General features: G+C 41.9%; 1 protein-coding gene across 1 annotated transcript in view; it reads right to left on the bottom strand.

Annotated features, from left to right (window-relative positions):
• Positions 1 to 11,996: 11,996 nt before the first annotated feature.
• Positions 11,997 to 13,092, bottom strand: part of LOC308084520 (CD5 antigen-like) — a gene marked incomplete at its 3' end in the record, with an annotated part of 29,159 nt that continues 28,063 nt past the window's right edge. The window contains exon 7 of the mRNA XM_080427186.1: positions 11,997 to 12,025. Within this exon, the coding sequence (XP_080283312.1) occupies positions 11,997 to 12,025 (29 nt within the window). The remainder of the gene's footprint in view (positions 12,026 to 13,092) is intronic.

Genomic DNA, 13,092 nt, shown 5'->3' with positions numbered 1-13,092 from the left:
AGCTCACACCGTGTCTGTTCGCACCACGTTGTGAGCTTGTAGATCTGCCATTTTCGGCAAGATAGACTGAGAAGACAGCGCACATTGAATATGTCACACTAGGCGACACTAGTCATTCATTCGTGTTTTTAAGAGTTTCCTAAACAGATTATTATCATTTGGATTATTAAAATTGTCAACGGAGACAGAGGACGAGTGAAACATTTGAGCGTTTCACTCGTAACGGCCGTTATTCCACCGCACATGTAAACACAACGACGCAACCACCCGTACAAATGGAACCAAATGGACCCTTACGGTCCCCTTAAAGAAGCGATGTTACGATGTATCCAATAGTGAGCCAATAAAATGCCTCGTCCTTGTTTCCCTGGGCAGCGCTGGTTAGCAGGGATCTATACACTTTTAGACTGACATGTTTGTGCCAGCGTGGGTGATTAGATTTATTTCTTGATCTCCTCTTGTCTTGATTGTTTAGACATGACTTGGCCATTGTTCTCACAAAACAAGTTTGGCCACTATTAGACCTTCGCAGTCAGAGGCAAGGGGGGTTGGGGGGGATAACTGCCTGCCGGCTCCGCCGTTTTTTTTGTCTTTTTTTTCTCTCTTGTTTTTTTTTCATTAGAGCTAGTATGAAAAGGTGTTTTTTCAAATCACTTCGCGGGCCGCCATGGACCTTTCCGCGGGCCGCAAAACACCCCTGGACTAGTGGCTTCCGCGTGCGGTTAGGGTTAGGGTTAGGGTTAGGTATAGGGTTAGTAACCGTCGGAAAGGCGACATGTCGGAAAGCCGACATGTAACCCCCATCAGGGTGTGTAGTTTTGAACATGTTACCTGGCAATAACTCAGATAATTACCTGGTCTTTACCCAGTAATTAGAAAGTTGGACCACCTACATACATTTCCAAAACGTTATCAAGTAAAACCTCACAAGTTACCCTAAGTAAGTACGTTTGTTTCCATCACAAACACAAGTCAATTAAGTCCATTTTATTGATATAATGGCAAATCAAAACAGTGTTCTTACACATGACATGTAACATATAGAGCAGGTCAAAACTATCCACCATTTACCCAACAATTGACCAGGGTTTCTCATGTGGTGGATCATGGCCCAAAAGTGGGTCATGAAGTGTTTGCCTGCGGTCATGGACTAACTGTGTATGTTGTGTCATTTATGAATGAAGGAGAATCTTTAACCTGTCTTACAACCTATCTAACAATCTTTAACATGTCTTACAACCTATCTTACAATCTTTATCCTGTCTTACAACCTATCTTACAATCTTTATCCTGTCTTACAACCTATCTAACAATCTTTAACATGTCTTACAACCCGTCTTACAATTTTTAACCAAACCTGTCTTGCAATCTTTAACCTGTCTTACAACCTGTCTTACAATCTTTAACCTTTAACTCAATGACACAAGGCAGATTATTTCAGACATCATCATAGCTGTAATCAATATCATCATTAGACATTCTATCATTAATCCAGTCCACATATCTGTGGACATTGGCGTAGACACCAGGCTTGTCATTCAGAACACATTGAGGTCCCCAGCTCACCAAACCAGCGATGTAGTGAATCCCATCCTGTTCACACATCAGAGGACCGCCTGAATCACCCTGGAAAGACAAACAAAAATAAAAACAGTTTAAAGGGATATTTCACTCTCAAACATATTTGGGGTGATTTTTTAACGTCTACTCTGGCTTTTTGCACACCCACAATCCAGTCCACAGTTTCCAAAATACCACAGTTGTCAGTTCCACAGTCAATATTCCCAGCACAGTCAATGATCCTCCAATACAGTTTATGATCCCCCCCAAAAAACGTCACTTTAAATGCCTCTGAGTAAATAAGAAAAAAGAAAAAAAAACGTTTTTCTTTACCGTGGTCTCACTGGAATAGATTTAATCTCACTTTATCTAAGAACATATTAATTTATTCACTGGAATAGATTTAATCTCACTTTATCTAAGAACATATTAATTTATTCACTGGAATAGATTTAATCTCACTTTAGAACATTTTAGCTTTTGTTTCAAGGAGCACTTAACCATTTTCAACCTTATCTTCATATAATTGGCATATAATAATGCGCATTATAATATAACATTATATCTTATCTTCATATAATTGTATCTTACTACAGAACCCCCCCCCCCCCCCCCCCCCCCCCCCCACACACACACACACACACACACACACACACACACACACCACATACTTTGCAGGTGTCAACTCCTCCCTCTATGTATCCTGCACAGATCATGGTTTCATCCAGTCGGTGTTCATAGACAGCCATGCAGTTCTGCTTAGAGATCAAGGGCACTGTGGCATCCAACAGCCTGTTTGTACGTTTTTTACTCCCTTAGGGTCAAGAACACATAGAGAACAAAGAGACAAAGAGAGAAACACTTGACTCATGTTACTTAAAAAGAAATAAAACTCCAATGCAAACTTAATGTTTCCATTAGTAAAGGAACATCAGTACAGCTGTACTGATCTAGTTAGCTGTACTGTACTGTACTAACCTTATATTATAATTAATATAATAGAATAATAAAGTGAAATTACACAAAAGGCAAGTCAGTAGGTGGTAGCCAAGCACATTTCATACTGTAGGTATGACCATTTTTGATTTAATTTAGTTGAGCATTAAGTTAAATGAATTATAAACTAGAAAAAGAGCTCCTCGGAGCGCAGGTGTCTGCCAGGTCAGGTAGGTTTGTGTGGGCAGCAATGTTCGGAATTCGCCAATCAGGCTGGAATGTGAATAATCGGACGGTTTGGATGGATCCGTACCGTGTGATCCATGTGTGTGATGTTTGGACAACATTTGTAGGAGTAATATTTAAAAATTGTTTTGCAAACATTTGCCTCCTGGTGGCGCTATAATGTTGAAAGGGTGGCATTTGTTCCTCAACGTAGTAAGAAAGTGGGTGCAAATTTACAAAAAATCAAGTGGCATTTCTTCCTCGGCTTGGTGGGAATGTGCGTGCAAAATTTCACCGAAATTGCACATGATTTGAGGCATTTTGTTCAAAACGTGGTGGCGCTATAACAAGCCCATGTGAAAAATTGGAATTGGCATCCGGGGAGTGTGTGCACAGTTTCGCTGCGATCAAGCCAACGGCGACGGAGATTAGCTGTCCACAGACTGAAAGACGCACGGACGGACGGACGGACAGGGTGCAAAACATACTCTCTCACGATGCCTTTCGGCCTGGCAGAGACAATAACAATAATATTTTAACTAGATATATTACTCCATAACATCAGCATCGTAGATTTTGTAGATGTAAGTCCTCTATCTTCTATCTGTTGTCCATGCTAAAAAAAATTCAAGTGTAAACCTACTGATATGTTCCTCCAGCACTTAATGATTAGTGGAATGAAAACGTGGGAGAAAAGAAGAATATTTGTATCATAACTTGTACAGATCGATTTAATTTAGTTTTATTCTTGAACTCACCCACACTGCATTTTATTCAAACTTTATAGCAATAAACGTCTTAGAAAAGTGTGAACCTTCTCTGACCTGTCTGTGGTATGAGGTTGAATCAGATCAGTGGTAATGTGTAGATGGATACATACCATGTTTAGTGTGGTATGAGGTTGAATCAGATCAGTGGTAATGTGTAAATGGATACATACCATGTTTAGTGTGGTATGAGGTTGAATCAGATCAGTGGTAATGTGTAGATGGATACATACCATGTTTAGTGTGGTATGAGGTTGAATCAGATCAGTGGTAATGTGTAGATGGATACATACCCTGTTTAGTGCGGCCCCATCCAGAGATCGTACACTCCTTGTCATCAGGGAATGACTGCTTTGGCAGACAGGCAGTTTTAACATAGCGGGTTTCCATGGCACAGAGTGGACTGTTGGTGACATTCAGCTGAAGTAAAGCTGACACAGAATGGTACATTATTAGCATCTCTGACTAACATACATGCCATTTATTAAATACAAACATTATTTTACATTATATATTATATTGTAAAATGGTTTTGAAGTATATATTATTTTGATATTGCTAATAATAATCTTAAATATTCCTTTTTTAAATTTGCAGCCTGACTAATGAGATCACAAGGCTCTAAGGATGGCAATATTGGTCGGGTCAAAACACTTTTAGACTCTTAAGTGCAACACATGCTCCTTCCAACATCAGAATTTTTCTTGGTAAAGGGAGGTGATAGAACTACAAGTTGACATCATCCTGAACTTCTGATGGACGGTCTCAGAACTTCTGATGGACATCTCAGAACTTCTGATGGACTGTCTCAGCACTTCTGATGGACGGTCTCAGAACTTCTGATGGACGGTCTCAGAACTTCTGATGGACGGTCTCAGGACTTCTTGATGGACGGTCTCAGAACTTCTGATGGACGGTCTCAGAACTTCTGATGGACGGTCTCAGGACTTCTTGATGGACGGTCTCAGAACTTCTGATGGACGGTCTCAGAACTTCTGATGGACTGTCTCAGCACTTCTGATGGACGGTCTCAGAACTTCTGATGGTCGGTCTCAGAACTTCTGATGGACGGTCTCAGAACTTCTGATGGACATCTCAGAACTTCTGATGGACGGTCTCAGGACTTCTTGATGGACGGTCTCAAAACTTCTGTTGGAGGTCTCAGAAATGTTTCTCAGAACTCGTGCACCGTGGTTCTTACTAAGTAAGAGTGTTTTTTTCATGAGATTCATTCACAGTAATGAATACATCACACACAACACTAATATTATGTGTTTGCGTTATTGTTACGGCCAGCCGTATTTTGTATTTGTTTAATTAGTGTTTATATGGATTCATTATATTATTTGGCCTTTTGTATTGTTTGTACTTCTGTGTTCCTGTTTCTGAGGTGTAGAACTGCGTGCTCAGTGGCAAGTGACTGTCAGCTGCCTGTTGATCACTGGAGTCTGCCAGCTGCCCATGGAGAATTGGTTCCCTCCATGGATTGGCCAGCTCTGATGAACCCTGCTTGCATTGGCTGGGAGAACACTCACCATAAACCTCACTGAAGAACTAGACCATGGGGGAAAGGACTGTCAGCTTGTTACAGCCTTTATACCCCTAGACTAAGGGTCGTAACATGTTATGAATGCATCCACACACAACAAGGTTGATTTCTCATCGCAAATAAAAGCATCAGCCTGTATGAATCAATTGTTTGACGGGAAATATTTGCATGTTCTGATAATTTATTCATCACACTCCCAGTGTATGAGAACCTTTACTATTCAGGAGCATGTTCTATAGCAGTGTATAAGAACAATCTATAGAACATGCTTGCGCTGATCTAAGTGGCCTTGTGGTATCGGGGGGAGGAAGCAACTCACTCACTACAATAAAAGACAGAGAGAGTATTGCTCTGACAAGCAATATACTATACTACTAATCACCTCAAATCTGTTGAACCACATTCTACAATAAGTTACTTCACTGCCTGAGCCAATGCTGAAAAATGTTTAATTTCTTCATATTTATGTCAATAAATTCAGATTGCTAACTGGCTAGACAGTTCAACATGTTGTGTCAGTGACAAATATCAATTCACTCACCAACATCATTATGAAGAGCGCTGAGCCGACCATCAGCATACTTTGATTCCCTATAATCAGGGTGAACGATGGTTCTTTCTACATGGATGACCTGGTCATACTCTTCCTTTCTCACAATGTAAACTCCCCCTAAGACCACCTGCATGTCCATGGAGCTGTTACTGAACAAACATTATGTTAAAAAAAAATAAAAGTAAATCTTCTTTCAAATCAATAGGCATCTGCTTAGTTTAGTTTATTGCATTATTATTATTATTTTTTTACATATGATAAAAACAAAAAATGGAAAAGACTATACTTTTATATGGAAAGTATAATTTTTTTTAATCAAAATTTGATGTGCCGGAGAGGCCAAAAAACCCAGAGGGGCTTGTCGAGTAGCCTTCCTAAAAGCTATCTTTAAAGCTTAGAATATATAGATATATAGAATATATCTATAACGACAATAATAATAATAATAACTAGAAAAAGTGCTCCTCGGAGCACAGGTCTCCGCCAGGTCAGGTACGTTATTCTGGCCTCCTGGTGGCGCTATAATAGGCCAATGCGAAAATGTAATGAATTTAATTGCCATTTATTCTTAGGTCTTTCACGGCAATCAGACACTGCATTCATGATTTGAGGCATTTTGTTCCAAAAATGTGTTTTGCTAAATTAGACCTGCTGGTGGCGCTATAACAGGCCAATGTGAAAAGGGTGGCATTTCTTCCTCGGCCTAGTGGGATTGTGCGTGTGAAATTTCACGGAAATCGCAAGCTGCGTCGTTTGAGGCTTTTTGTTCAAAACGGACCAATCCTGCAAACTTTGGAAGCCAACCATAGGCAATGAGGATGGAATATGGGAAATCGGACAGATCCGTGTTGATCACATGACTATAGAAATACTGTGTACCGATTTGCATGACGTTTGGATAAAATCTGTAGGAGTAATGTAAAAAAATGGGTTTGCACAAATCGGCCTCCTGGTGGCGCTATAACAGGCCCATGTGAAAAAATTGGGGCAGAGGTTCTGAATTGGCATCCAGGGAGTGTGTGTGCACAGTTTCGGAGCGACCGGGCCAACGGTGCTGGAGATTAGCTGCTAACACACAGACAGGACGGACGGACACACACACACACACACACGGACGGACGGACGGACGGACGGAGGGTAAAACATACTCTCTCGCCATGCCTTCGGCCTGGCGGAGACAATAATAATAATAACTAGAAAAAGTGCTCCTCGGAGCACAGGTCTCCGCCAGGTCAGGTACGTTATTGTGGCCTCCTGGTGGCGCTATAATAAGCCAATGTGAAAAGGGTGCCATTTATTCTTAGGTCTTTCACGGCAATCAGACACTGCATTCATGATTTGAGGCATTTCGTTCCAAAAATGTGTTTTGCTAAATTAGACCTGCTGGTGGCGCTATAACAGGCCAATGTGAAAAGGGTGGCATTTCTTCCTCGGCCTAGTGGGAATGTGCGTGTGAAAATTCACGGAAATCGCAAGCTGCGTGCATAGTTTGAGGCTTTTTGTTCAAAACGGACCAATCCTGCAAACTTTGGAAGCCAACCATAGGCAATGAGGATGGAATATGGGAAATCGGACAGATTTGTGTTGATCACATGACTATAGAGATCATGTAAAAAAAAAGGGTTTTGCACAAATCGGCCTCCTGGTGGCGCTATAACAGGCCCATGTGAAAAAATTGGGGCAGAGGTTCTGAATTGGCATCCAGGGAGTGTGTGTGCACAGTTTCGGAGCGACCGGGCTAACGGTGCCAGAGATTAGCTGCTAACACACAGACAGGACACACGGACGGACGGACGGACGGACGGGGGGGGGGGGGGGGGGGGGGGGGGCGAAAACATACTCTCTCGCCATGCCTTTCGGCCTGGCGGAGACAACAATAACGAAATATCCATAATAAATAGAAATATGCTGATAAGGCTGATAAATGCTGTAGATTCATGATGATTCAGTTACAAAGACACTCAAAGTCATTATGGCTTCAGGAATAATTTGTCTGCTCTCTGTCATTGCATATTACCATCAAATATGAATTTAGTGCAACTTACATGCAGTGAGCAGCAGTGAGAACCCAGCAGGATGCAATGAGGACGCCTCCACATGTGTGTTTGAAAAGTCCAGATGAACCAGTAGGTCTGCGTTGCAGAGACACCTGCCATGGATGAGTCCCAGGAAGAGACCCGCTGCCTCCTCTGACCTTTTTTGTATCACCAGGCACAGGTCTACCACACTGGGAGAACAGGGCTGGACAAGATGGAGACAGCTTGAGAGTTAGGTGTGTGCGTGCGTGCGTGCGTGCGTGCGTTCGTGCGTGCGTGCGTGTCAGGTACAATAGCTTATATTTAAGCAACAGTTAAACAATGTGCAGGTACAATTATCTTCTTCAGAGTGTGCTATCACCTTCAAATTACCATGGAGACATAATTCACCCACAAATCACATTGCAAATGAATGGGATTGAATGAATTTAAGCAAAGACATCCATAGTGAATTGATAGCAATGCTAGTGTCACAGATTCAGCAAGAAATCCTCATTATGCCGAGGTCAGCTAAATACTACTCCATGATTTTAGATTGTTCTCCTGATGTGAGTAGGACAGGAGAGATGTCAGTAGGACATCAGAGATGTGAGTAGAACAGAAGAGATGTAAGTAGGACAGAAGAGATAACTGTGATCGTATGTTGTTGTGTTTTTTGGAGTGTGAAGTGTGGAGATGCATGTCTGGACAAATTCATGACCAGACCTGCTAAAACATGGCTTGTTCTCTCCTAGTGGGATTATTACATGTTCTCTCACCAATGACTGACAGTTATGTGATTGGTAGGGAGCAAATCAGAGGCCTGTTTGAGTACATACTTTCAGAAATAGCCAGACCACAAATAATGTTAATTTTGTCATTTATTTTGATTGAAGGGATGTCATAGAACCCCAAAAAGGACCAACAACAAAGAAAAGGTTAAATGTTATGTTTGCACATTTGTCAAACAGACAGACAGACAGACAGACAGACAGACAGACAGACAGACAGACAGACAGACAGACAGACAGACAGACAGACAGACAGACAGACAGACGACTATAGATTTGTGTCAATGTTGAAGTCATTGTTACCTGAACAGATCACCTCTTGTCTCTCAGCAGATCTGCCAGACTGCATTGTTACACACTCCCTCAGTGAAGATTCAGATCCAACACAGGAAGATGTAATCATCCATACAGGTGTACGTACAGAACCAGGACTCCATTTTGTGTCAACAGCAGAGCCACAGTTCAGCTGTCTACACACTACAGATGATGAATTCAGATTCCCGTCAGATGTGAAATCAGTCGCTGGTCTCCAATCTCCCTGGTATTTCACTTCCAGTATACCAGTACAGTTACTGATTCCTCCCACCAACCTGACATGATCAGACTCTGTACAGAGACAATAGAATAAACTGTAAAAAGTAATATTACTTTAATTAGAATAAAACTTTTCGGGTACGATCTGAGCATCGTACCCGAAAAGCTGAGGAACAGCAACAGACAGAGAGCTGCTGAATTCAACAGTTTTTATTAGAGAAAAACACAAAAGCTGGGAGGGGGAATCAATACAAGAATGAACTAGAAAAAGTGCTCCTCGGAGCACAGGTCTCCGCCAGGTCAGGTAGGTTATTGTGGCCTCCTGGTGGCGCTATAATAGGCCAATGTGAAAAGGGTGGCATTTCTTCCTCGGCCTAGTGGGAATGTGCGTGCATTCATGATTTGAGGCATTTTGTTCCAAACAGGTGTTTTGCTAAAGTAGACCTGCTGGTGGCTCTATAACAGGGCAATGTGAAAAGGGTGGCATTTCTTCCGCGGCCTAGTGGGAATGTGCGTGCAAACTTTCAGGGAAATCGCACACCACGTTCATGATTTGAGACATTTTGTTCAAAACGGACCAATCCTGCAAACTTTGGAAGCCAACCTTTGCCAATCAGGATGGAATATGAAATATCGGACAGATGCGTCTTGATCACATGACTATAGAGATACTGTGTACCGATTTGGATTAACATCCAAAAATGTATTTGACATAAGTCGGCCTCCTGGTGGCGCTGTAAAAAGCAGATGTGAAAAATGCAGTGCAGATGTTTTTCCTTGGCTTCTAGGGAGTGTGCGTGCAAAGTTTCACGCAGATCGGTGCAGTTATAGTTAAAAATGCAAATCGGCCTGCTATAGCGCCACCATGAGGCTGATTTGAAAAGTTTTAAGTGGCATTTTTTCCTCGGCCTAGTGGGAATGTGCGTGTGCAATTTTATGGAAATGGCAAGCTGCGTTCATGATTTGAGGCAGTTTGTTCAAAACTCACCAATCCTGCAAACTTTGGAAGCCAACCTTAGCCAATGAGGATGGAATATGGGAAATTGAACAGATCCGGGTTGATCACATGACTATAGAGGTACTGTGTACCGATTTGCATGACGTTTAGTTAAAAGCTGTAGGAGTAATAGGAAAAAAATGGATTTTGCACACATCGGCCTCCAGGTGGCGCTATAACAGGCCCATGTGAAAAATGTGGGGCAGAGGTTCTGAATTGGCATCCAGGGAGTGGGTGTGCACAGTTTCGCAGCGACCGGGCCAACGGTGCCGGAGATTAGCTGCTAACACACAGACAGGACGGACACACGGACACACACACACACACACACACACACACACGGACGGACGGACGGACAGGGGGCAAAACATACTCTCTCGCCATGCCTTTCGGCCTGGCGGAGACAATGAATGAATGGATCAATGAATCAATAAATAAATGAACAAATTAATGCAAATATCAACACAAAGCGTTTCCCTAACCATAATTTTTTTTAAACTAGTGTTGTGTCACAGATGTTTAGTTGTTTGTTCATGTTTACCTGTTGTGTGGACTGTTGGTTGAACCTGGAGAGCTGAAGAGACAAATGATCAAATGAATGAGTTTGAGTGTAACATTACATGAACCCTGCCTATAGTAGTACAGAAGGTTTATGTGTTAAATACAGTTCTGGCTGATAACGACAATAAGCCTCTCCGACCTACTTACTTTACCTACTTACAGTTTGAGTGTAACAGTACATGGAACCTGTCTATGTCTAGCTGTACAGGTTCATGTGTTGAGATACAGGAGATGATCCTGTTTGCTGCTATTTATGTGACATTCAGAGGGTGGGAATGAGAAGGTGTATGATTTATGTCACAACACAAACTAATACAAAGGAATGAGTAAGTGTATGATTTATATCACAACACTAATACAAAGGAATGAGTAAGTGTATGATTTATATCACAACACATACTAATAGAAAGGAATGCAGGAATAAATGTAGGACACACAATGGTTTGCTGTAAACAAACATGGTTGTCATGGTGAATTGGTGGCAGGGTGCATCTCAGGCCCTTATTCTGATCTGTCCTATCTCCTTTATCCTAATTCCTACATCCTATCTCCTACATCCTATCTCCTACACCGTAACTCCTACATCCTAACTCTTCTCTGTATCTCTTTATCTGTAATCTCTGTAATAAATAAATAAATGGTATTAATAAGAGGTCTGCACAGTATGCTTGCTGGTGATTCCCATTGTCCATCATCTTTACAGAGAATACGTCTAGTGTTGTCACTAGGCCTACCGATAAAGTAACCTCTTCCACATGTTACTGTTACTGTATCACCAGGAGAGAAGGTTCTAGAAACAATTTCATATCTGGTTCCTTGGACTGGTGTCAAATTACATGTTACAGCTGAATTTAATGAAAAATCAATGTGTAATCTGTTAGTTTGTTGCAGTAAATGAGACCATGATGAACATAATTATTTGCCACACCAACAATTAAACTATTCATAGACTACTAAATGTACTCATCTAACCTACTTTAAATAAGATACTCACGTTCACACGATGGTGCAGGTATCCAAGCTGCTCTGTTAGCTACTGTTGTACATCGAGGAGGTAAATGTTGAGAACGTTTGAACTTCCTGTTACACTCAAAGCTCAGGGTTTGATCTTTCTGGTATTCAGGGATATTGTCCAGCACTGTTCCATTGTCAATCACTGGTGCTGCACATTTGACCTCTGTTGAAGAATGCACACATGCAACACAAAACATCAAGATACAGTGTATATTGGTTATATATGAGTTATATAGATAGATACAGTGTATATTGGTTATATATGAGTTATATAGATAGACGCAGTATATATTTGTATTAGTTATATATGAGTTATATAGATTAGGCATGTAACGGTACACCATATTACGGTATTACCACAGTGTAAACAGCCACGGTATTGATACGGTGAGATTTCCGAGCTCACAGTATTTATTCATTTATTATTGAATGTGAAAACATTGCTATCTTGCCCACACATATGGGAAATCGCATGGCGGTTTCTAAGACCATCACTATGCCAAATCCGTTTGGTGGAGCGCGCCTGCAATGGCAACAAATTCTCACTCAAAAGAAATGTCGGGAGTCGGGCCGCGTGCACAACATTCAGAGGTCTCGCTCACTCCTAATTCAAGTCTTCAGAATGATCAGGTCGCCATGCCAATGTTATAATCATTATCATATAGATATTGATAAAGAAAGACATTGGTCATGGCTGTCATGTCAAGTGAATTTGGTTGCTAGCTCCGATCGGAACCCCAAACAGGGCTAGGTTGCTGTAGAAGCACGTTGGTGCTGCAGGCAGCCAGCAGCAGCAGTCTGCTGTCTCACTGCTTGTGCATCTATTATGTTTTGCTATATGATTTCTCAAATTATTTTAATTCATGATGTGAATGTACAGTAGCCTATCAATGCTTATAAGTTAACTCATTCTCTGCCATTGATGTGTTTTGGTGTTTTCAATGTTTATACACTAGATGACGCTCTTCGCTAACCTATGAGACACCATTTGACTCCCAGTGAAACAATGAAGCAGCAAATCACGTGATCGCAAAACTAACAACCATATTAACTTCCATGTTAATGGATTTGAAAAAAAAAAAAATCTCTGCTTTCTTTTTTTTAAATTACATTTTTATCCCGCGATTTTTGTAACCCATTTTTTTTTCACCCGGTGCCAATTTCCTAAGTGATCCTGGGCGCTACGCCTGCCCTACACCAGCGCTACACCAGTCCCCTTCAGCCTAGGGAGGCCAGGGCCGAGCTCATGCTTCCTTCAATGCATGAGAGCCAACTGACCTTCTTGTCACCTGACAGGGGGGATTTTCCCTGGTAGGACGTAGCGCGTGGAAGGAACACGTTATTCCAACCAGTTCCCTTCCCCTCCATCAGGCGCCCCGGCTGTCATGGGGGAGGCGGTATAGCGACCAGGATTACTACATGTTTTTGTGAGGGTATTAACTACCCTAGGACACACGGGGAGAACATGCAAACTCCACACAGAGTAGGCCCTTTCACCAACCCCACCTAGGGTATGGGCGCTGATGGCGCGGAGGAGAAGACACGCCCCCAGCGCCCACAGCGTCCCCGGCGGGAATCGAACCCAGGACC

Source organism: Gymnoscopelus braueri, assembly GCF_963280865.1.
Source record: "Gymnoscopelus braueri genome assembly, chromosome: 4".
In the NCBI taxonomy this organism is placed as follows: Eukaryota; Metazoa; Chordata; class Actinopteri; order Myctophiformes; family Myctophidae; genus Gymnoscopelus; species Gymnoscopelus braueri.
The sequence above is the reverse complement of the archived record's forward strand: the minus strand, read 5'-3'. Positions and strand labels throughout refer to the sequence as shown.